General features: G+C 38.1%; 1 protein-coding gene across 3 annotated transcripts in view; it reads right to left on the reverse strand.

Annotated features, from left to right (window-relative positions):
• Nucleotides 1-2,935, reverse strand: part of EMCN (endomucin) — a 119,891-nt gene extending 116,956 nt beyond the window's left edge. For 2 of the 3 annotated variants that reach the window (XM_072810617.1, XM_072810618.1), the window contains exon 1: nt 2,678-2,922. In XM_072810617.1, coding sequence (XP_072666718.1) covers nt 2,678-2,747 — 70 coding nt within the window. In that variant the 5' untranslated portion in view covers nt 2,748-2,922. Of the gene's footprint in view, nt 1-2,677 lie in introns of all 3 variants that reach the window. The other variant, XM_072810616.1, reaches the window with a different exon arrangement.
• Nucleotides 2,936-24,987: the final 22,052 nt, after the last annotated feature.

Here is a 24,987-nt window from a genome sequence, read left to right on the forward strand (position 1 = left end):
AAAGGGGTTTAAAAGCCACAGGAAGGGGCTGTTCAGGTTTAAATACAATTTTAAAAACCTTGGGAAAGAATGGCAGTTCTTTTTCGGGAACCTCCCATACGTATTTCAACAGAACAGCTTTCCAAATTGGAGGTTGTAAAATATTATACCGTCAACCAAGTAATAGAAAGTCACTGGCTGCTATGTAGAAAGATTCACTTGATTTTCACAATGAGCACAAAAGACTACATTGTATTTATTTAAATCTGAGACTGACAAAAAATGTCAGAAGGAAAAAGAAAAGTAGTCAATTTCTCTAAAAGATCATTATTTAGGAATAAATTACTATGCAAAGAAGCATGGATCTTCTTGACAACTTGTGAATTTAAGGCATATCAAATGCCTCCTTCCTCATTCCTAATAATCAACTCTACTGATGAAATATAGTAAGCATTCTAAGTTTGGGGAATGTACAAAGCTTTGAAATCAATGTGTTTCCGGTACAGAGGGTTAGGGAAAGAACTTAATAAATTAGCTTAGGAAATGCTTCATTTCCTGCACCATAGCTGGGAAGGGAAACATAAGACAGGCAGAGCCAGGTGCAACAAAATCATACACCTGGATGGAAAAATCTCTTCCAGTTCCTTCTAGGCACCACTCACATGGTCAATTTATGCTCTTGAGCTAGAGCTTCCTTTTCTAAGACAAATGAAGTAGTTTTACAGACTCTTTCCTTAAGTTAACAAATAGAGCTGTTGGCAGAGGTTGAAGGAGATAGTTATTATGTAGTCATTATCTCTGCTCAAATAAAAAATTATCTTACTTGGGCTAATAGTTCATTAGAAAGAAGATACCATTATCAGGTTGGGCTCATTACCAGTGAGGTAAAAAAGTTGGTATTTTCCTCATTTGATCATAATAGGAAAGCCTGCCAGGTCAGCTCTGCGTCGTCCTCCACTTTGCTGTCTTTCCTTACAGCGAGGTTTTGCAGGCTGATTCTATTGATCCTATTTCATTTTGCTTTCAGAAAGACTCGTAATCCATTCAATGTTTAACAATGCCAGGAAAATAGTAAACTCGATGGTGCTTACAGACCTGGAGTGGTGAGCATCCTAACTCAGACTTTCTTTTTTTTTTTTTTTTAAGATTGTATTTATTTATTCATGAGAGAGAGAGAGAGAGGCAGAGACACAGACAGAGAGATGCAGACTCCATGCAGGGAGCCCGATGTGGGACTCGATCCCAGGTCTCCAGGATCTCGCCCTGGGCCTGAAGGCGTCGCTAAACCACTGAGCCACCCGGGCTGTCCCCAGACTTTCAAATTTATATTGATCTGACATCTGTTTATGGAAGTGTTTTCCATGGCATCAAGATTTCCCATGCATATCAAAGAGTTACTTATAAGCTTACACACTGATTTCTGTGGCCCCTCATAAATACTCTTTATTTTTTAAAAATTAGATGCTTGGTAACTCTTTTAAGTGAGATTTCTGGCCTTGATACCTGATGCAACTTAACTCCAGATAAACAATCATATATGTTTTTGAAGTGTTCAGGATTTTGCCCTAAATTTATTTGTGTATTTTGGGAAATTAATGATAAATATCTCTGAAGAGGTGTGCATAATTTTTCCTACATTATCATTCTAAATTAGAATTTTTGTAGGCAGCAAACTTTTGAAAAGAGAACAAGCAAAATAAAATTAGAACTGATTGTTTTCCAGGGCTTTCAGAATCAATATTTCCCAACTGTGTCCTTTTATTATAGTTTATACTTTGGTTTTCACACTTATTAAATCTGTCTTATATTAGTATTACATATTTATTTCTCCCAACAGTACGTTTACACTGTTGGTAAGGACAATGTCTTTATCATTTATATATTCTTTGCACTGATGAGTACATAGTAGGATCCTAATAAATATTTGTTAAATTTAATTGCTTATGGGGAATCCCTCAGAAAGGGCAAACAGTCAGATGTAATAATCTCCTGCAACTGGTCATTAATATCGTCAGGGCTTATAGTGGTTCTTATATATCTGAGTTTCTGAAACTGCAGTCAGTGGGTAGGATTTTTATGTCTATAAATTTCTGAAATGTGTGTATATGTGTAGACATGTGCTTATTTCTGGAGTAAATGTTATTAACTTTAATCAAATGACTCTCCTCTTTACCCATCCTACACCGTCGACAGTAATATTCACTTCCCCAGGCAGCTTGATCCAACCTCTCAATTTATCAGAGCCAAGAGATAGTTGGGAAAAATATAGGCCAGCATCTGCAATGCAGTATTTCTGATTACAGCCTTTCACCCATACTTGACATTCTTGTTATTTCTAGACTTAAAGCCTGAGAAGAGAACATTTTTGAGAAAGAAGAGTACATTTTTAAGTATCATTTCATCCCCAGATTTTTACTCTCAAAAAAATGCTATCATGTATTCTGAGTACCTTTATGGTGCCCTCAAATATACCGCAGGTCCACATTACCAGCAAACATTTTCCTTTCAGTAAAAACAAACATCCCTTTTGTTGAGCCTTTTCCACGCACTCCCCCAATCAACACTCACACATTTGATTCAGCCAATGAGTTGCTGAATCCAAGTTTCAGGGGAAGCTCCCCGAAGGTAAACTGAGGCTAAGAGTCCCCTACTAGTGATTTCTGATCCACACCATCAGAGGAATAAGAGAAAATGATACCTGTGTCTTTTTTACCGCTACAAAGACTGGGCAGAAGAAGACAAAGGATGGTCACTTGAAGGAATTTCATGGTGCCCGTGGATCGTCTCAGTGGCTTTTCTCTCCAGAGTCAGGCAGAGACAACTCCCTTCCAGCCTGGCAAGGCCTTATTAGCAAATGGAAAAGGTGTGCTGAATGTGAACAGCCACTACCCATTCCCACTTATTTCGGGGGCTCTGATAAAGAACGGGAGGAAATACACACACTCCCTTTGGGAGTTCAGCAGAGAGGAGATTTATTGTTTCAGCCTCTTACAGGAACTTTTTTTTCTCTTCCTTTGGCAGCCACTTGTGTTTTTGTTACTACATTATTTTGTTCTTCTTCAACAAAAAGGTCAGGGCGATTCTGAACAGAAACAGATCTTTCTTGAAAATGGTTCATACAACTTTCTAACTTTTGTTTTGAAAGTGTGTTTCGGACTGGTTATAAAAGGGGCCTTATTAACCAGAGACTCACTTTGGATAAAGAGGCTTTAATTGCCTGAGGGTTAAAATTTAGAGCAAAATCCACAAGAAATCAACTTTTCCTCTTTCTTTCCTACCTAAAAGCCAGATTAGCAAAGACCATCTTCTGGAGACTAGTGCAAAAACCATATTACATGGGTTCTGCTCTTCTCTTGAGTAAAAAAAAAAAAAAAAAAAAAAAAGAGAAGAAGAGGACTTCTTAGGGATGTCCAGGGAGGTTTTTCAGGATATTTCTAATAGACTTAAGCAAGGATATGATCACTTACTGCTCATTCCTGGCTTTTATTGGTGGAATTTGATGAAGAATAAAGAAAAATATACAAGTATCCTCTGCTTTGGAAACTAGTGTTCAGTGTTTGTGTTATAGTGAGCTGTTACAAGGCAGCATGAACCCTGAGGGGCCAGAGTGGCCCTGCAGAGCTCTTAGCCTGGAACAACACTCAGCACTTCAGCATCAGGCCACCGCAGCTTTGAACTGTATCTTGGGAACTTCTGAGCTTTATTTCCATTTATCATGTGCATCCATTAGCAAGATGTATCCTAAGATAGGAGAAAAAACTAAGAAAGATTATTTTTTTTAGGGCAGATTGGGAATGCTCAAAAATTTCTCCATATAAATTAATAACTGCTTCTTCAATTTATGCCATTTCCACTTGGGAAAGTTTTCATAGGAATTCTCTACTTTCAGATAGCAAGGGAAGCCTCTAACAAACCCCTCACCTCACCCTCAGGATACTTTTTTTTAAGGAAGTATGATTGAAATGGCACTGGGGTAGAATGGTCTCCCAAATCAGTGAGGTTGAGAGAGACAGATTCTTCAGACCAGAATGCCAACCAGGAAAGATCTTGGGTATATTCGAGGTCTCTTTGATGTTAGTAGCAATTGATTAAGACATGGCAAGAGCACAACCACAATCCTCGTGTGTGCCAGGTAACTTAACACTTTTCCTTAGCCACAGTCTACACGTCTAATATCAGCCAATGATCCTTTTATATACCTTTAGAGCATGAAGCCTCATGGACAAACGAGTGTCAGTGGATCAATATAGATCCATCTGCTTCCCCATGAAAACTATTCCAAAAGTATACTTTTACCTGGTGATAGTGAAGACAGAGATTTCACTGCTGCACTGTGCTGAGAACTCATTACAAAAGTGATTAGAGCAAATCAACTGATCAAAATATCTTAAACACTAGCTTGTTTCTTCTTAAATTATACCAAGTCTCAGAAGAGACTCCAAGTTTATATTTTGTTCATAAACAAGACTGAATTTTACCCTCTCTTCTAATTAATTTTCTAAAACAGACCGCCTTTGGAGTTGATACTTTATTTGGCATATCCCGAATAGTATAAAGATAGTAATGTATGTGAATAGTTGTCACATGCACTTCCCAGAAATAAATTGAGGTGTGGCCATGAATTCACAGTTGAACACTCGCATTGCCTCACTTCCTGCTCCTTGCTCTGCTCTAACTGTGGAGTTTTCAGCACACGGTGTCACCACTGATGTTGACTATGCTTGTTACTATGCTGGTTGCGTTTTGACTTCTCAGCCCTAACTGCTAGGCATTTCCATAAAAAGGACTAGATACTTATTTTGAGAATGCTTGATAATAGAATATTATGTCTATTTAAAAGATAGGACCTGTAGATGAAAAAACTAAAACTCAAACATAAACTAAGAAAATTCATTCTTAACAGTATGGAGGTTCCTTCCTCAAAAAGTTAAAAATAGAACTACTCAGCAATTGCCCTGCTAGGGATTTACCCAAAAGATACAAAAATACTAATTTGAAGGAATACATGTGACCTAATGTTTATAGCAGCATTATCAACAATAGCCAAAGTATGGAAAGAGCCCAAATGTCCATCAACTGAGGAATGGATAAAGAAAAGGTGGTATACATATACGATGGACTATTACTCAGCCATAAAAAAGAATGAACTCTTGCCATTTGCAATGACATGGATGGACCTGCAGAAAATAATGCTAACTGAAATAAAATAAGTCAGTCAAAGAAAGACAAATACCGTTTCACTCATATGTGGAATGTAAGAAACAACAAATTATCATAGTGGGAAAAAAGAGAAGAAAACCCAGGAAAACAATAATAGAGAACAAATTGATGGTTACCAGAGGAGCAATGGGTGGGAAAATGAGTTAAATTAGTGATAGGGTTAAAGAAGGGCACTTGTTTTGATAAACACTGTGTGGTAAGTAAGTGTTGAATCACTAAGATGTACACCTGAAACTTATATTGCACTTTATGTTAACTAACTGGAATTTAAATGAAAACTTGAAAAAGATAAGAAAAAAAAAGAAAAAAGTTTTTAAGAGTTTTAGAGAGAGCATGATTGAGCCAGGGGAGGGGCAGAGGGAGGGAGAGAGAGAGAGAGAGAGAGAGAAAATCTTTTTTTTTTTTTAAGATTTTATTTATTTATTCATGAGAGACACAGAAAGAGAGAGAGAGAGAGAGAGAGAGAGAGAGAGGCAGACACAGGCAGAGGGAGAAGCAGGCTCCATGCAGGAAGCCTGATGTGGGACTCAATCCCCGGACTCCAGGATCACACCCTGGGCTGAAGGCAGGTGCTAAACCACTGAGCCACCCTGAGATCTCACAATCCTGAGATCATGACCAGAGTTGAAATCAAGAGTAGGACACTCAACTGACTGAGCCACCCAGGTACCCTAAGAAAATCATTCTTAAATGCTTAGGGGAAAAAAAGGAAAATAAGAGTAATATTATTATGGGTCATAATAATGACCATTATGATGGGTCAGTTTTGTTAAGAGAAGCAATTTTATTTTATTTTTCTAATAATAAATTTATTTTATATTGGTGTTCGATTTGCCAACATACAGAATAACACCCAGTGCTCATCCCATCAAGTGCCCCCCTCAGTGCCCATCACACATACACCCCCACCCCCCGCCCTCCTCCCCTTCCACCACCCCTAGTTCGTTTCCCAGAGTTAGGAGTCCTCATGTTCTGTCTCCCTTTCTGATATTTCCTACCCATTTCTTCTCCCTTCCCTTCTATTCCCTTTCACTATTATTTATATTCCCCAAATGAATGAGACCATATAATGTTTGTCCTTCTCCGACTGACTTACTTCACTCAGCATAATACCCTCCAGTTCCATCCACATTGAAGCAAATGATGCGTATTTGTCGTTTCTAATGGCTGAGTAATATTCCATTGTATACATAAACCACATCTTCTTTATCCATTCATCTTTTTGACACCGAGGCTCCTTCCACAGTTTGGCTATTGTGGACATTGCTGCTAGAAACATCGGGGTGCAGGTGTCCCAGCATTTCATTGCATCTGTATCTTTGGGGTAAATCCCCAGCAGTGCAATTGCTGGGTCATAGGGCAGGTCTATTTTTGACTCTTTGAGGAACCTCCACAAGGTGTATACTAGAGTGGCTGCACCAGTTCACATTCCCACCAACAGTGCAAGAGGGTTCCCCTTTCTCCACATCCTCTCCAACATTTGTGGTTTCCTGCCTTGTTAATTCTCCCCATTCTCACTGGTGTGAGGTGGTATCTCATTGTGGCTTTGATTTGTATTTCCCTGATGGCAAGTGATGCAGAGCATTTTCTCATGTGCGTGTTGGCCATGTCTAGGTCTTCTTCTGTGAGATTTCTCTTCATGTCTTTTGCCCATTTCATGATTGGATTGTTTGTTTATTTGGTGTTGCATTTAAGAAGTTCTTTATAGATCTTGGAAACTAGCCCTTTATCTGATACGTCATTTGCAAATATCTTCTCCCATTCTGTAGGTTGTCTTTGAGTTTTGTTGACTGTATCCTTTGCTGTGCAAAAGCTTCTTATCTTGATGAAGTCCCAATAGTTCATTTTTGTTTTTGTTTCTTTTGCCTTCGTGGATGTATCTTGCAAGAAGTCACTGTGACGGGTTTAAAAAGGGTGTTGCCTGTGTTCTCCTCTAGGATTTTGATGGAATCTTGTCTCACATTTAGATCTTTCATCCATTTTGAGTTTATCTTTGTGTATGGTGCAAGGGAGTGGTCTAGTTTCATTCTTCTGCATGTGGATGTCCAATTTTCCCAGCACCATTTATTGAAGAGATTGTCTTTCTTCCAATGGATAGTCTTTCCTCCTTTATCAAATATTAGTTGACCATAAAGTTGAGGGTCCACTTCTGGATTCTCTATTCTGTTCCATTGATCTATGTGTCTGTTTTTGTGCCAGTACCACACTGTCTTGATGACCACAGCTTTGTAGTACAACCTGAAATCTGGCATTGTGATGTCCCCAGCTATGGTTTTCCTTTTTAAAAATCCCCTGGCTATTCAGGGTCTTTTCTGATTCCACTAAAATCTTAAAATAATTTGTTCTAACTCTCTGAAGAAAGTCCATGGTATTTTGATAGGGATTGCATTAAACGTGTAAATTGCCCTGAGTAACATTGACATTTTCACAGTATTAATTCTGCCAATCCATGAGCATGGAATATTTTTCCATCTCTTTGTATCTTCCTCAATTTCTTTCAGAAGTGTTATAGTTTTTAGGGTAGAGATCCTTTACCTCTCTGGTGAGGTTTATTCCTAGGTATCTTATGCTTTTGGGTGCAATTGTAAATGGGATTAACTCCTTAATTTCTCTTTGTTCAGTCTCATTGTTAGTGTATAGAAATGCCACTGACTTCTGGGCATTGATTTTGTATCCTGCCACGCTGCCGAATTGCTGTATGAGTTCTAGCAATCTTGGGGTGGAGGCTTTTGGGTTTTCTATGTAGAGTATCATGTCATCGGTGAAGAGGGAGAGTTTGACTTCTTCTTTGCCAATTTGAATGCCTTTAATGTCTTTTTGTTGTCTGATTGCTGAGGCTAGGACTTCTAGTACTGTGTTGAATAGCAGTGGTGAGAGTGGACATCCCTGTCTTGTTCCTGATCTTAGGGGAAAGGCTCCCAGTGCTTCCCCATTGAGAATGATATTTGCTGTGGGCTTTTCGTAGATGGCTTTTAAGATGTTGAGGAATGTTCCCTCTATCCCTACACTCTGAAGAGTTTTGATCAGGAATGGATGCTGTATTTTGTCAAATGCTTTCTCTGCATCTATTGAGAGGATCAAATGGTTCTTGGTTTTTCTCTTGCTGATATGATGAATCACATTGATTGTTTTATGAGTGTTGAACCAGCCTTGTGTCTCGGGAATAAATCCTACTTGGTCATGATGAATAATTTTTTTAATGTACTGTTGGATCCTATTGGCTAATATCTTGTTGAGGATTTTTGCATCAGTGTTCATCAGGGATATCGGTCTATAATTCTCCTTTTTGGTGGGGTCTTTGTCTGGTTTTGGGATTAAGGTGATGCTGGCCTCATAGAATGAATTTGGAAGTACTCCATCTCTTTCTATCTTTCCAAACAGCTTTAGGAGAATAGGTATGGTTTCTTCTTTAAACGTTTGATAGAATTCCCCTGGGGAGCCATCTGGCCCTGGACTCTTGTGTCTTGGGAGGTTTTTGATGACTGCCTCAATTTCCTCCCTGGTTATTGGCCTGTTCAGGTTTTCTATTTCTTCCTGTTCCAGTTTTGGTAATTTGTGGCTTTCCAGAAATGCGTCCATTTCTTCTAGATTGCCTAATTTATTGGCGAATAGCTGTTCATAATATGTTTTTAAAATCGTTTGTATTTCCTTGGTGTTGGTAGTGATCTCTCCTTTCTCATTCATGATTTTATTAGTTTGAGTCTTCTCTCTCTTCTTTTTAATAAGGCTGGCTAATGGTTTATCTATCTTATTAATTCTTTCAAAGAACCAACTCCTGGTTCTGTTGATCTGTTCCACAGTTCTTCTGGTCTCGATTTCGTTGAGTTCTGCTCGAATCTTTATTAACTCTCTTCTTCTGCTGGGTGTAGGATCTCTTTGCTGTTTTTTCTCTAGCTCCTTTATGTGTAAGGTTAGCTTTTGTGTTTGAGTTCTTTCCAGTTTTTGAATGGATGCTTGTATTGCGATGTATTTCCCCCTTAGGACTGCTTTTGCTGCATCCCAAAGATTTTGAACGGTTGTATCTTCATTCTCATTAGTTTCCATGAATCTTTTTAATTCTTCCTTAATTTCCTGGTTGACCCTTTCATCTTTTAGCAGGATGGTCCTTAAACTCCACGTGTTTGAAGTCCTTCCAAACTTCTTGTTGTGATTTAGTTCTAATTTCAAGGCATTATGGTCTGAGAATACGCAAGGGATGATCCCAATCTTTTGGTATCGCTTAAGACCTGATTTGTGACCCAGTATGTGGTCTATTCTGGAGAAAGTTCCATGTGCACTTGAGAAGAATGTGTATTCAGTTGCGTTTGGATGTTGTTCTGTAGATATCTGTGAAATCCATCTGGTCCAGTGTATCATTTAAAGCTCTCATTTCTTTGGAGATGTTGTGTTTAGAAGACCTATCGAGGGTAGAAAGAGCTAGATTGAAGTCACCAAGTATAAGTGTATTATTATCTAAGTACGTCTTAATTTTGTTTATTAATTGATTGATATATTTGCAGCTCCCACATTCGGGGCATATATATCGAGGATTGTTAAGTCCTCTTGTTGGATAGATCCTTTAAGTATGATATAGTGTCCTTCTTCATCTCTCACTACAGTCTTCGGGGTAAATTTTAGTTTATCTGATATAAGGATGGCTACCCCTGCTTTCTTTTGGGGACCATTTGAATGGTAAATGGTTCTCCAACCTTTTATTTTCAGGCTGTAGGTGTCCTGTCTAAAATGAGTCTCTTGTAGACAGCAAATAGATGGATCCTGCTTTTTTATCCTGACACCCTGTGCCTTTTGATGGGGTCATTAAGCCCATTCACGTTCAGAGTTACTATTGAAAGATATTTTAGTGTCATCATGATATCTATTCAGTCCCTGTTTTTGTGGATTGTTCCATTGGTCTTCTTCTCAAAGGGGAATTTTGAGAGTCCCCCTTAAAATTTCTTGCAGAGCTGGTTTGGAGGTCACATATTCTTTCAGTTCCTGCCTGTCTTGGAAGCTCTTTATCTCTCCTTCCATTTTGAATGAGAGCCTTGCTGGATAAAGTATTCTTGGTTGCATGTTCTTCCCATTTAGGACCCTGAATATATCCTGCCAGCCCTTTCTGGCCTGCCAGGTCTCTGTGCAGAGATCTGCTGTTACCCTAATACTTCTTACCATAGAAGTCAGGGATTTCTTGTCTCTTGCTGCTTTAAGGATCTTCTCTTTATCTTTGGAATTTGCAAGCTTAACTATTAAATGTCGAGGTGTTGAACGGTTTTTATTGATTTTAGGGGGGGATCTCTCTATTTCCTGGATCTGAATGCCTGTTTCCCTTCCCAGATTAGGAAAGTTTTCAGCTATGATTTGTTCAAATACGTATTCTGGACCTCTGTCCCTTCCGGTGCCCTTGGGAACCCCAGTTAAACGTAGGTTTTTCTTCCTCAGGCTGTCATTTATTTCCCTTAATCTATCCTCATGGTCTTTTAATTGTTTGTCTCTTTTTTCCTCAGTTTCCCTCTTTGCCATCAATTTGTCTTCTATGTCACTCACTCGCTCTTCCACCTCGTTAACCCTCATCATTAGGACTTCTAGTTTGGATTGCATCTCATTCAATTGATTTTCAATTTCTGCCTGATTAGATCTAAATTCTGCAGTCATGAAGTCTCTTGAGTCCTTTATGCTTTTTTCTAGAGCCACCAGTAGCTGTATAATAGTGCTTCTGAATAGGCTTTCCGACATTGAATTGTAATCCAGATTTTGTAACTCTGTGGGAGAGAGGACTGTTTCTGATTCTTTCTTTTGAGGTGAGGTTTTCCTTCTAGTCATTTTTCTCAGTGCAGAGTGGCCAAAAACAAGTTGTATTGGGAAAAGGAGAAAAAGAGAAGAGAAAGAAGGAAAGAAAAGAAAAAAAGAAAAAAGAAGAAGAAAAATAGAAAAAAAAGAAAGAAAAAAAGGGGTGGGGGAAGCAAACAGAAATCAAAAAGCAAAACAAAACAAAACAAAAAAAAAAAAAAAACAAGGGGGAGTATCCTCTGATTCTGTATACTGTATGTCCCTTGACTTCCCCTGGATCTTTCCAGTGCTGCTTGGTCAATAATTTGTTTTTCCCCTGTCCGTCCAGCTGGTCTTCTGGGGGAGGGGCCTGTTGTGCTGATTTTCCGGTGTGAGCACTTGGGGGAGCTGCTCTGCCCCTGCCTGGTGCAGGGCTCAGTGGGGGTTGTTTACCCCGTGAGGCCCCAAGGGAACAACCGCAGTGGCGGGGCCAGCTCTGGAGCCCTGGAGTCAGCCCCCGCAGTAGCTCCAGAGCTCTCCGTCTGCAGGGCCTGGAGGCTCCGGGGCGGGGCCGCTGATCTGCTCAGCTCGGGGCAGGAGCGTCCTCGCTGTCCTGGGCCCTCCGGGTCTCTGCCTCTCCCGGGGGGGGGGGGGGGGCGGAGGGGGGGTTGGATCCTGGGCTGTGTCCCTGCGCCCAGTGCTTCGGTGCCTGCGCTGTTGGATTCGCGCTCCCGCCCCGCAGCCCCCTCCGCGGAGCCGCCCCCGAGCCCCCCGAGCTGCTCCCGCCCCGCAGCCCCCTCCGCGGAGCCGCCCCCGAGCCCCCCAAGCTGCTCCGGGTCCCGCCGTGCGCGCTGCAGCCCTTAGGGAGCTCGGCGCACTCTCCCGGGGCGCAGGTGTCTGTTAGTGTCCCCGGGAGCCCGAGGGCATCCCCGCCCTCCTGGGTCCTGCTCCACCTCCCCGCGAGCCCCTTTCCGCCCGGGAAGGTCGGTGCAGCTCCTGTGTCTCCGGGACGGGGCTCTCCTGTCCTGGGGACACTCGCCCCGGCCTCAGCCCGGCTCCTCGCGGGCCCCTCCCCCTTGGAGGCCTTTTGTTTCTTTATTTCTTTTCCCCCGTCTTCCTACCTGGATAGAAGCGCGAACTCTTCTCACTGTAGCATTCCAGCTGGTCTCTCTTTAAATCTCAGGCCGAATTCGTAGATTTTCAGGATGGTTTGAAGGTTATCTAGGTAATTAGGTGGGGACAGGTGACTTGGGGACCCTACTCTTCTGCCATCTTGCCTCTCCCAGAAGTTATTTTAAAGTAAAATAATTCATTAAAATGATGGTAATTGCCAAAAGAGACAGATCAATGGCATAAAATAGTAAATAAATAAATACTTAGATATATTTGCAATATGTATATGTGTGTATATATATGTACTTAGATATATTTGCAGATATGTGTACGTGTAAGAGATTAGATACAGGGAAATTTAACACAGTATATGTGATGAGTAGGATGTATTATTTAATAAGTGTTTTTTGACAAGCTGTTAATCATTAAAAAAGAAATAAAATTAGGTCACTATTTTGCTTCAAGTACCAAAATAAATTTTTTATTTGTCAAAACGTTAAAAGTGACAAACAAAAGCAAGATTCTAGAAGAGAACATGGCCGATTTTTGCATATAGCTAGGTTGGTGAAGATATTTTATACATGACACAATAAGCAGAGCACATAAAAAGAAGACTTGATCTGTTTTCTTAATAAAAATTAATATGTTTTTGGCTCAACAGACCCTAAAGTGAAAAGGCAAACAAAAAACTTGTAAATAATAATACAAAATAAAGATTTGATATCCTTAACATGTGAAGACTTCTTGCTAATCAACGATAAGCCAATGACTCGGTAATTTACAGATAGACAAAAGAACATCAAAAAGAAGAAGGAGAAGGCCAACAAAATGGAAAAATATATTCATGTCACTAGAAATCAAAGAAATGGATATTTAAGAATTGAATTAATACTTTTGGCTTTCAAATATATTCTCTGTCAATATTCAGTTTTGATGAATGCTCAAAGAAAATTATTGTCTTATTCTTGGGGTATGAGCTTTCCAGGATATGACTTGGCAATATACACCAAAACTCTTAAGAAAGCACCCTCTTTGAATTTGTAATTATATGTTTAAGAACTTATTTTAAAAATGAAGATGCCTATTAAAGTTCATGCTATTACAAACATTTGCCAGTAACATTAATTGTTGGGAAATAAGATGGGATATTATTCTTCCACAAAATATTGTTAGAAACTTTTTCTTTTTTTTTTTTAAGATTTTATTTATTTATTCATGAGAGACACAGAGAGAGAGAGAGAGAGACAGAGACACAGGCAGAGGGAGAAGCAGGCTCCATGCAGGGAGCCCATTGTGGGACTCACTCCCGGGACTCCAGGATTACACCCTGGGCTGAAAGCAGGCACTAAACTGTTAAGCCTTTCAGGGATTCCTAGAAACTTTTTCTTAGACATGGACATATATTCATGGTATTTTGTTGCACTTGTGAGAGAGAGAGAAAATGTCAACGGTGGCTTATCTCTTGATTGTGCATTAGGGATAGTTTTTATCTTATATTTGTGTTTTTATAAGATTTTCCAGAGTAAATGTATCTTTACATTTTTAAACAAATAAACCTTTTATTTTACTTGATACTTTTTGTTTAATTTAATCTGATTCAGTTTTGAGGGAATATTGATATGTTTTGGATTCCAACCTACTGGAATGCTTGAAATTTTAGGAAGTGTGTGATTTAAGAGCACTTTACTGAAAGAAAGTGGTGAAGACAACTAAACCACCTTAACCTGAGAGATGAAAAGATGTTTTTGCTTTTATTTGTATACAATTCGTCTTCTGTATTCCTTGTCTAATCCAAAGGATAAGTTCTTGTAAGGTTATGCAAGAACCATTTTAGAATTCTTTAGAAGCACATATCAAGGCTTGTCACTGCCACCTTTGACACTAAAAAATTGTATAATGAAGACTGCAACACTGATGACCTTATGTTAACTCCTGTGGTGCTGAGAAAATTCAAATGGCACCATTATCAAGCCCTCAGATTAAAATTCCTTCCCATTTGTCTTATTTCTCTCTGCCAGCTTGTCACTGAATGAAATAATCTAAAACGGCAGGAATGTCAAAAAGTGATCTTATGAACTATCAAAGAACATGAGTTCTGGGTTCAGATTCTGACTCTCTCCCTTAATCATGTGTGACTTGACTGAGTTACTTGGCCTCTTTATGCTTTGGTTTCCCCAGGGAAAAATGGGAATAATCACTGGCAACTATAAATGTTGTTCAGAGAATTCGGTGAGAGTTCAGAAAGTCTTCTCAAAGTGTATGCTAAGCAAGCAAACAATTAAACTAACCTTAAACTTCTGGAATATTTAGGCTAAAAGAAAGTATCTTAGTTCAGTGATATAGTTTCAGGTTGTTAGGATTTTACATAAACCATCTCATTCTAAAGTGATTAACCAATTTCTTAAGAAATACTTGGGTGATGCAAGTCCCAAAATATTGTTGAGAACAGATTAAATAGATTTCTAACTCCTATTTTCAGGGATCCATTCCATGCTCCACTTTAAGGTACTTTAAATATCAAGTACTTTCTTCAATGGGGATAGAAACTAACAGCTTACTTTTATTACTTGCCTATCTGAAATGGGAATCAGGAATCTTCTGATGGTATTGGTATCAGAGCTGAAAATAGATATTTAGGGCCCATGATACTGGAAGTATAAAGTCTCCCTCCTACAGAGCCAAAATGGACAATGAGCACCAATAGTGGGTGCACTATTGGGCCTCACCATTTAGCCGAGCTTATGCCAGTAAAATATCTTCCTTAATTGTTATGTTTCTTTTATAATCAGCTTCCAATGGCCCCAAACCAGTGCTATTTCATATTGCTCAAGAAAGAAGACATGACAACTCACAACTCCGAGATCAAGATCTAAGTCAAGATCAAGAGTTGTTTGCTTGACTGACTGAGCCACCCAGGCACCCAGATTGGGATCAATCTCTTAAGGCTTTTGATAGATAAATACATAAATAAAAGCACAATAGCTCAGAGATGAGATATACAAAAGTTATTTTAATATAGATTCTTACCTAACATTATCATTTGTCAGGGGGATCCTTGACAAATGACAAATGAGTCTTCATGTCAACAGTTGAAATGATTGGAACTCATTACTCTGTGAGGCAGCCCATTCTCCTGTTCAACCACTCTTCTTGTTAAAAAGTTAAATCACCTTTTCTTCATCCTTATCTGCCTTAAGAAACTCTGGAAATCACTGTCATACACCGATTTTTTTGGTGTATGAAACTGGGTTGAAGAGTATTTTTTTCCATTAATTCTGTAGGTCATATTCAAAAGGAAATGAAATTTTTCTAAGAGCTTTTGGGAATAAAATAGAATATAATTCATTTGATTATATCTATTGAAGCATAGGTGTGATGACTTCCATAAAGTTCTGGAACATGTGAATAAACTCAGAAATAAACAGGCAAGTATAAAGTTCTTCAAAAGTTTAACTTTCCATTTAGCTCAGCTGTTTCATACACCTTGTGACCAAGATTTCTGCTCAGATGTCTCATTTTTGGTGAGCCAGAAATAATAGTATCTCAGAGAAATATTCTTTTCCTATGTCAAAAGACATCTATTAAAAATTATTTTTTAAAAAAAAGATTTTATTTATTTATTCATGAGAGACACAGGGAGAGGCAAAGACATAGGCAGAGAGAGAAGCAGGCTCCCTGAGGGGAGCCCAATGCGGGACTCAATATCAGGACCCCGGGTTCATGCCCTGAGCTGAAGACAGATGTTCAACCCCTGGGCCACCCAGGAGTCCCCCTATTAAAAATTATTGAATGTGTAGTATGTGTCAGGGATTTTTCACAGATATGTTCATGCAAAAGTGTGACTTATAAGTGAGTCGTATCTAATGCCTTCACTTTTACTCTATAAATGATCCATCTAGATTTACTAATTTACCTAATTAGATTTTACTCCTTTTTTCTCACCCATTTTAGTTCATATTCTTAGTTTTCCAAATCCTTTTTTGCATTGTTCATCTCTGCGGTCAGTTAGTAATAAATACTCAACGGGATCTTTCACAGGACCGGATCTAAACCAATTTAAAAGCATGGTGAAGTGATTTATTTACCTTTCCTTTCTAAACTTCCAGACAAATGGAGGTTAAAGTTAATTCTCTAAAAACTGTGGGTTTTCTTTCCTCTCTTTTTCCAAAAAAAGAAAGCCAACTGCAGGCACAGCTTTTGAGTATTCATAGAAACCTATAAACTTAAAGTTAGAAATGGAGTGTCTGTAGCTCCTCATTCCTTTTAATAAACAATACACATAATTTAAAGAATTAGCTTATTAATGACTTCTGGACTATACCTCAGGGATTTAACAGCCTGTTGCTTGCTCTTTATAGTTCATTCCCAAACTTCTTTGGTCATTCCCTTCCAGGATTCAGACTTTTAACCTACTATCTGCTCTCCAGAAGAGATTCTACCTAGAGGTGTTTTAGTTTGGTTTTCCCCTGGCTGCTGTATCCGATATCAACATTCTGCTAACCATTTCCCAGATGATGATGTATATCCTCCATCCTGACTCATCAAAACTGGCTGAGATCTGTGGTGAAGACTTTTACTGCTTACTGAATGCCCAATTTTTTGTATTAGGTTGGTTCATGTGGCTGGTTCTGGCCAGAGGCTATATGCAGAATAACATGTGTCACTTCCAAGACAATACATAAAAGAGAATGTATGAATCTTCTATGTTTATATTTCCCATCCAGGACAACTTTGAGACCATGTATTCCTATGGTGCAGTATATGAGTGACTGTATGGAACAGAGCTCTCCATCTCCAAACCATTGATCTGCTCTGAATTTGTTTCAGCAACACACAGACATTTATTGTATCAAGTGATTAAGATTATTTCAAGTTTATTTGGTTACCAAAGCCTTTTGTGACCAGTGAAGGATCCTATTTATTATATTCTCTTGAAAACCTTGATTTGATAGAATTTAAAATCAAATTGGTCATATGCTACAGACATCATCAGCCTCCCACACTAGATAGTAAACTCCCCAGGGGCAAAGCATATGTCTTGGTCATCTATCCCCATAGTTTAGCAGAGTTCCTGATACAAAATAATTAAATTTTATGTCAACTATGTTGATCCTTCAGCTCTGATCTTAATGTTTTAGGAAGGTCTTATATTGAATCCTAGTTTCTTGCATTTACCTGCTCCATTTTTCCTTCAGCGATAAAATGCAGTGGGAGTTTTATTGCTCCAGTTGCAGGCTCATTATTTGCCCAGGAGATGGCTACGGAGGAAGGAGGTCTAGACAGTTTTTTAGAGATTGTATAGGTTTCCTCATCGTACTCATGTGTATGGGAGGAGATATGAAGACAGTGGCTTTGAGGCAAATAGCCTTAGCTCTGTCATTTTTCTCTATGTGACTAAGGGCAAATTAATAAAGCCCTCTAATCCTTAATGGAGAGAAATGATGAAAAAAATAGTTTTCTCATGGAGCTATCAAAATAACACATGATGTCATATATATAAATTACCTGAAGCAGTTGCCACTCCTCCCATTCCAGTTCTGTTATATGGCACTAGAATGGAAATAACTTTTTTCTTTGAGTCTTAGTTTTACTCATCTACAAAATGTCAAAGAGAGTTCTTATTCCTGAAACTATCAGACTGAGAGCTTTGTTTCAAAAATTAAAGATGATTTGAATAAAACTATTTTAATACTCAGGTTTTTTTTTATTTTTTTTTAATTTTTATTTATTTATGATAGTCACAGAGAGAGAGAGAGAGGCAGAGATACAGGCAGAGGAAAAAGCAGGCTCCATGCACCGGGACCCCGATGTGGGACTTGATCCTGGTCTCCAGGATCGCGCCCTGGGCCAAAGGCAGGCGCCAAACCGCTGCACCACCCAGGGATCCCTAATACTCAGTTTCTATATAAAAATAAGATACTGTCGTTTCAGTTTTCTGAAAATTAAGAATATGTTTCATAAAGTAATGCAAATAGTTTTAGGATCAGGGTGTTAATAATTAAGGACATGGCCATTATTAAATGCCTTGCCAGAATGCAAACAATTTTAGCAAAATGCAAATAGTCTTTGCACCAAGCTTCTCAAAATAAACCATTTCCTTTTCATCACCAAATAGAATTGTTTAAAATGTTTTCAACTTCATTAAACTAGCATTGACTTAGTATTTTCTCATCCTGTACAACTAAACACAAAAATACCTTGGATTAACAACAAAGCTGGGACACAATTCAACCCATCCTTCCAAATCTAGACTTTGGTCAGAGGAAATGACATAGTAATGGCTTTCACAAGCAGCTGAGTGCTGCATTTGAGCACATTTCCAACCATAGAATTCAAATTTCCTGTCTTAGGAGGTTTAAGATTTTGATACTCTGGACTGACCTATAGCACTGGCAGTTTTGCCCACATTTATCCATGAATTTTAATATTAAAATTACTCTGTGGAGCTGTTCAAAAACATATGTTTAAGGGGCACAGTTGGTTAAGCATCTGGCTCTTGTTTTCAGCTTGGATCACGATTTCAGGTCCTGGGATGTAGCCCCACATTGGGCTCCATGTACTTAGCCCAAGGTCTGCTTGAGATTCTCTCTCTCTCTCTCTCTCCCTCTGCCCCTCCTGTTCATGCTCTTTTACCTTCTAAGATAAATAAATACATCTTTAATTTTAAAAAAAATATGTTTAAGCCCAATGCATAAAATTTCTATTTAGGAAGTCCAGGGTAGGGGCCAGACATAACATATGAGAAAAAATACATATACTAATGATTCTGATGGTTATCCTCACTCAATAATTATTAATTGAGGTCATTATTTTTTTAAAAAAATGTTTTTAAATGTGTGTTTGCTACTTTTTAAAAGGAAGCATCTGGATTTCTGGGGTCTCACTCTCAGCATTCATTCCACAGTCTCACTTTAAGATTCTATATGTGTTTCTAATTGAGTCTTATCAAGCCTTCTCAATGTCAGCATAATGAAGTTTAAAAAATCAGCAACAATATTTCAGAAGCTCACTTCTACAGAATGTTTACTGTTTTGAATTAAAATATAAATTTTATTTATATTGTCAAATTCACAGATAACTAAATCTGACTTGATCTTTTCAACTGGCAGTGACTCCAGCCTATGGGAGGACATAATTAGTTTTTATGATTTTGAACTCTTAAATCCCAAACATTCCAAACTGCCTTGAATAATAATCCTTCATGAATCCCATTCTGAATCTCATTATATTTGCATCCTGATTTATAGAACAAGAATAAAATATCTCTAAATTTTGAGGTTGTAATTATATTCCAAGTGGTTTTAGATTTTTTTCCTTTCTATGTGGCCAAGGTGTTTTTGTGAACACTCAAATTTGAGACATGGTGACCAAGGTATAATTCCATTAGAATGTCATTCTGTCTCATTTGTTTAATTACATACATTTTATTTCATGCTGTCCCAGGTAGAATTCTCCTCTTGGAAAAACACAAAACATGTTGACCTATTATAAGGCGAGTGTCAGATACTTAGCAGTAATTATGTTCTATTTAAGTTAATGAATTAACATTAGTGTTTTCTATATGACCAGTGTCTTCTGGATATGACTAGTTTAATTTAATTCTCCAGAACTGACAAATTTGAGTTTCTGGGTCTAGGAAACTGAAAACCAGATGCTAATCCATTGTGACCCAATCAAGTCATACCTCTGTGAAAGGCCTACCTTCATATCACTAGATAATGTCTCTATTTTTATTGTTGTTGCTGCTGTTGTCATACACACAAAAAATCCTAAATTTCATTATCCACTGCATTCTATAGAATATATTGCTTCCATTTTTTTCTTTATTCTATTTTCCCCAAATAACTATTTGAAGCTTCAAGGTTAGCTCACTAAGCCTTGAATTTAATTGAATTTTAATTTAATGAAATTAAATTTAAAAGTTCACATTTTTCTTTAAAACTGCTATCTTGGGCATCCTGGGTGGCTCAGTGGTTTAGTGCTGCCTTTAGCCTGGGGCATGATCCTGGAGTCCCTGGATCAAGTCCCACGTTGGGCTCCCTGCATGGAGCCTGCCTCTCCCTCTGCCTGTATCTCTGCCTTTCTATCTCTCTCTCTGTCTCTCATGAATAAATAAATAAAATCTTTTAAAAAAATAAATAATAAAACTGCCATCTTGTTTTTATAAACTCTGCTGGTAGTCATTTTGTTTCAAATACCATTCCATTAAAATTCTGATTTTTAAAAATCATTTATTTCTAAAGAAAGATGTTTTTTGTTTTATTACTCTTATCATCTAAAACACTTTTGGTGGAAACTCACCACGTGTTGTAGAGAAGCATAAATAATAAACACAATTTTCTTACAATACCCATTGCCCATATGTAATGGGCAACCATTTCTTGCATTACAATCAAGTGCTTCATCCAGAAATTTTTCTTTGCAGTCTTCTTCCACAAAGCAAGAATAGGAAGATCCTAGAAATTTCATAACTGATACTGATCTTGAACTGAATAGCTCTGATTTTCCAAAACTGATTTGATTTTTAAAAATAATTTACACAATAAAGTGAAAAATAAAATAATTTATGCCAAATTCCACAGCAGGCTAGGCACAAATGACCTCAGTGGCTACTTTGCTTCACGAGATGTCCAGAGTGTATTGTAATCTTGTTTTCTGTTAAGTGTAATTTTTGGAAGATATTTATAGTTGACAGAGAAGTCAAAAAAGGGGAAAGTTGTGATTTAGAAGTGATGTAAGAAAAGACGTTAAGATTTGAAGCCAGTGGCCCAGAAAGAATTCTTGAGAATGTCTCTGGTGCAAAAAGGTGATTTTTAAATCACGGGGACAGGACCCGTGAGCAGAAAAAGCAGCCGGGGGATTATGAGGAGTGGCCCATTTTACACTTTCAAGTTGGGAAGGAGTTAGGGATTGCGAAAGTCTCAGGAATTTTTGAAGCAAGGTTCCCAGAACCTTGAGGGGGCTACCTATTGTTGGAGAAAGGTCATATATTACCGCCTAATAAAACCTTAGTTGGGAGACCCTACAGATGTATATCAGTGGGCCATTTGCTTGAGGGATGATTGCCAACATGAATCTTGGGGAGTTTAGAGATAAAGGATATATCCAAAGGAATTTTTATATGTTAACATAGACTTACAGGATCCTGGGGATTGGGGTAAGATTGCCTTTTGCCTTTAGCAATGTATTAACATCGAGACAGTTGAGTTGGTAGAGGAATGTCACTCTGCCTGTTTCAAGGCACTTGTCAATGGGCTGTAGGTAGTATGAAAATTTAATAATTTTTCTTTTACCTTTGTTTCCCTCATCAGAAGGATATCTCATAATCACTGAAAATAGCAAGATTTATTCACACCAATTCATTCCAATTCCCAATGTTAACTTTTGAAAAATATCTTAATTCAGTATTTTAAAATGTTTAAATGGATTACAAGACCAAAAGTGTAACAGAGACAAATAAAAATGAGGAAGAAGTTTCAGATGTGGAAAGGTAAGAAAGAGAATATACATTAGAATTGGCTATTGCCTTTAACTCAGTTTGGTGTTGACCCAAGTAATATCCTTTAGGAGTCCTGATTTGTCAACCTGAGCTTGGAAATTCTATAGCACAATGCTTAAGTGTAGCAGTGGACTTTAAGCATAAAAATCACCAAGAGAGCTTGCTAAAAAAAATAGAGCATTCATTTTGTCTGGACTAGACAGTCAAAATCTCTAAAGACTCTAAAAATTATATTATTGAGAGGCTCACATAGGTAATTGTTATACACACTAAAGTTTTGGAAGCAGCGCTGTATTTATGTGTGTGTGTGTGTGTGTGTGTGTGTGCATTTTTGTTTATTTGTTTTCCCCGGGGTTTGCTAAGTGTTCCCATATCAGACATTCTATATCAGCTCCAAAATAAAGGAGTCCATCAATGCCCAGGATGCAGCCTTGACCCACACACATCCTCTCTAGCTCATTAGTAAATGTAGGAATGTTGTTGAGAAATGAAAAGAGAATGCTTCCATTTACTTAAACACTGATTTAGTGATCTTATGTTATAGAGAAAACAAAGATCCATTAACTACAGACTTAGATATTTCACTAAGCTCAGAGTTGGAGTATAGTAAAATATGTGTTGTGGGAAATTGGTTCATAGGTAGACTTGAGGATAACACTAAGTAGTTTTCTTATAGAACGAAGTTATTTGCTTGATTGTTATAATGATATGAGATTCTTGGGGGGCAAGGACTATATAGAGAGCAGAAACACTGACATTAGGAAGATATCATTGGATATATGAGAAGAACCCATAGCCTACTGAAACTTTGTGTTTTCTATTTTTTTTAGGCATGTGTATATTATGGTGGCTATCATTTTGTGCACGGAAGACAAACTTAACCTCCAAAAAAGAAATAGTAGAGGTTGTCCCTTTTGTTGATTTTCTTCATGATGAAAATATGAAAAATAAAAACACTTGCTACATCAAACATAAATTCACTTTCCCCTGGATGTTTCAGGAGACAAAAGATTTAGAAAACAAAATATAAGGGTCCAGGTTGATGGCTTTTTAAGACACCATGCAGAGCCTCTATCTGCAGGAGGCCAGACTTCCTCTCTCCCTACAATTCTCCCCCAGTCTTTATTCTGTAAGAAAAAAAACATAGATTAATGGATGAGACTTCCACCAGACACAGATCTAGGGGCAAAAGCCCGATTTGCCACAAAGCTAATGACATTTGCGCTTCAGAGTTTTACTTGCATATGCTAATTTCAAGGTCATCTGGGTGGGACCTAGGAATGCTTTCATGTTTATATATTTTTGTTGTAAAATTTGCAAAAGAAAGATGTTGTAACTGAAATCAGTTTAGACTGTTGTTTCTCTGTCCATTGTCTCCCTTCCTCTCCTTCTGGGTAGCATTGGAATGGATATTATGGGGGATATAGCTAAGGAGAATTTTGAGTTAAGATTTGGTGATACATATTTTTTCATGGTTTACAGTCGTTTCTAAGTACCATGAAGTTATAGCTATCTGTTCCAGTGCACTAGTGTCTTTTAAGGATGTCTTTCTGGTCACTGTGTTTATTGGCCTTGTGTTGTGCATGAATGGGCAAGGCCTGTTGTCTGACTATAATTTGAATGTGTTAATGGCTTTTGGTACTAAAACTTTGTGGATTGTGGAAGCAAAACAATGTTGGAAATGTAGAGTTGGATGTCAGTTTGCAGATAATTCTTCTAATCATCAGATTATATGTTCAGCATGTGATTCCCTTTGTTCTCTTCTGTAAGGAAAACACTTATAGATACCATATATTCAAGTATAAATGTAAGGCAGTTTTTTATAGGAATCACAAGATATAGAATTTATCAAGTTGCTTGCATTTATCAGATTAATATTATAAAAAGCAAGTATACATATATAGAGTCATGCGTTCATATGAAAAATTAATCAATTATAAAACCAAACATGTAGAAAATAAGTATTATAGATTGTGTTGTGTTGTAATATTGTGATATTTATTGGCTTTTAAAATATGTAATTTGCTGTTCTTTTTTCTCTTATTCCAAATGAAAATCACCTTCCAACCTTATACTTTTTCCTTAAATAACCATCAGACTTTATAAGCTTCAGGCCCCGTAAGCTTATGGGAGGGCTATATGGAAGACAAACAAGTCCTTCCTGCGAGAGCTAAATGGAAGATAAGAAAATGTCTAAAAGTCAACTAAAAAATGATGTGGCTCTCAAAAAACAGTCTCTAAAACTGTATGGGGTAACATGGAACTGTACCAAGTCTCTCTCTTTCAGTTTCTCATTCTCTCATTTTCTGTATCTCTCTCCATCTCTGCTTTACCACCACCACCACCACCACCTAATACACACACACACTGCACACATACATACACACATATGCATGCACACACAGGCTGTCTAGACTATTCATACATCAGAGAACAGAGCAGACATCCTCTACATTCAACATTGTAATTTGCGTAGATCACTAAGCCTCAGTGACAGAATTCTACAGTAACTTTGTTTGCCTGTCTCCACAAAAGGCCAAATAATACTTCCCTTCTATTGACTCCTAATGTATTTGGAAGTTTACTCAAGTCTCTATGCCATAAATTATGTTTATCTGCCCTGTGTTTTTGAATGTAATCTTTAAACTCCTTTTGTATTTCTGTCCTTGATTATTATGCTGTAGATGCTAACTGGGAATACACTTCAAAACCACACAGAAGGGGGCAGCCCCGGTGGCTCAGTGGTTTAGTGCCGCCTTCAGCCCAGGGTGTGATCCTGGAGACCCAGGATCAAGTCCCACGTCAGGCTCCCTGCATGGAGCCTGCTTCTCCTTCTTCCTGTGTCTCTGCCTCTCTCTCTCTCTCTCTCTCTCTCTCATGAATAAATAAATAAATAAAATCTTTAAAACACACACACACACAAAACCACACAGAAGAAAGGTTAGGTTCTCTCTGAGAAAACTGCGAGGAAGATACCCCATGACTAGATGAATAGATTATAAAACTAAATCTACAAAACTAATAACTGGATTTTTTGTACATGATCTTTGAAATAAAGGAAAATCATTCAGCTGGGTGAGTTTATGCTAAAAGAAACTTAAGAAGTCTTTTTTTTAATTTTTTTTAAATTTTTATTTATTTATGATAGTCATACAGAGAGAGAGAGAGAGGCAGAGACATAGGCAGAAGGAGAGGGAGAAGCAGGCTCCATGCACTGGGAACCCGATGTGGGATTCGATCCCGGGTCTCCAGGATCACACCCTGGGCCAAAGGCAGGTGCTAAACCACTGCGCTACCCAGGGTTCCCAAGAAGTCTTTATTTACTCTAACATTCATACCATGTCTCAGAAGCTAAGCAGGTCAGGATCTGAACCAGCCTCCTCGATGCTTTTAGTCCAGTGCTTTTCTGATCACATTCCTGTACCTTTCCC

Source organism: Canis lupus, chromosome 33 (assembly GCF_048164855.1).
Source record: "Canis lupus baileyi chromosome 33, mCanLup2.hap1, whole genome shotgun sequence".
NCBI classification, from domain to species: domain Eukaryota; kingdom Metazoa; phylum Chordata; class Mammalia; order Carnivora; family Canidae; genus Canis; species Canis lupus.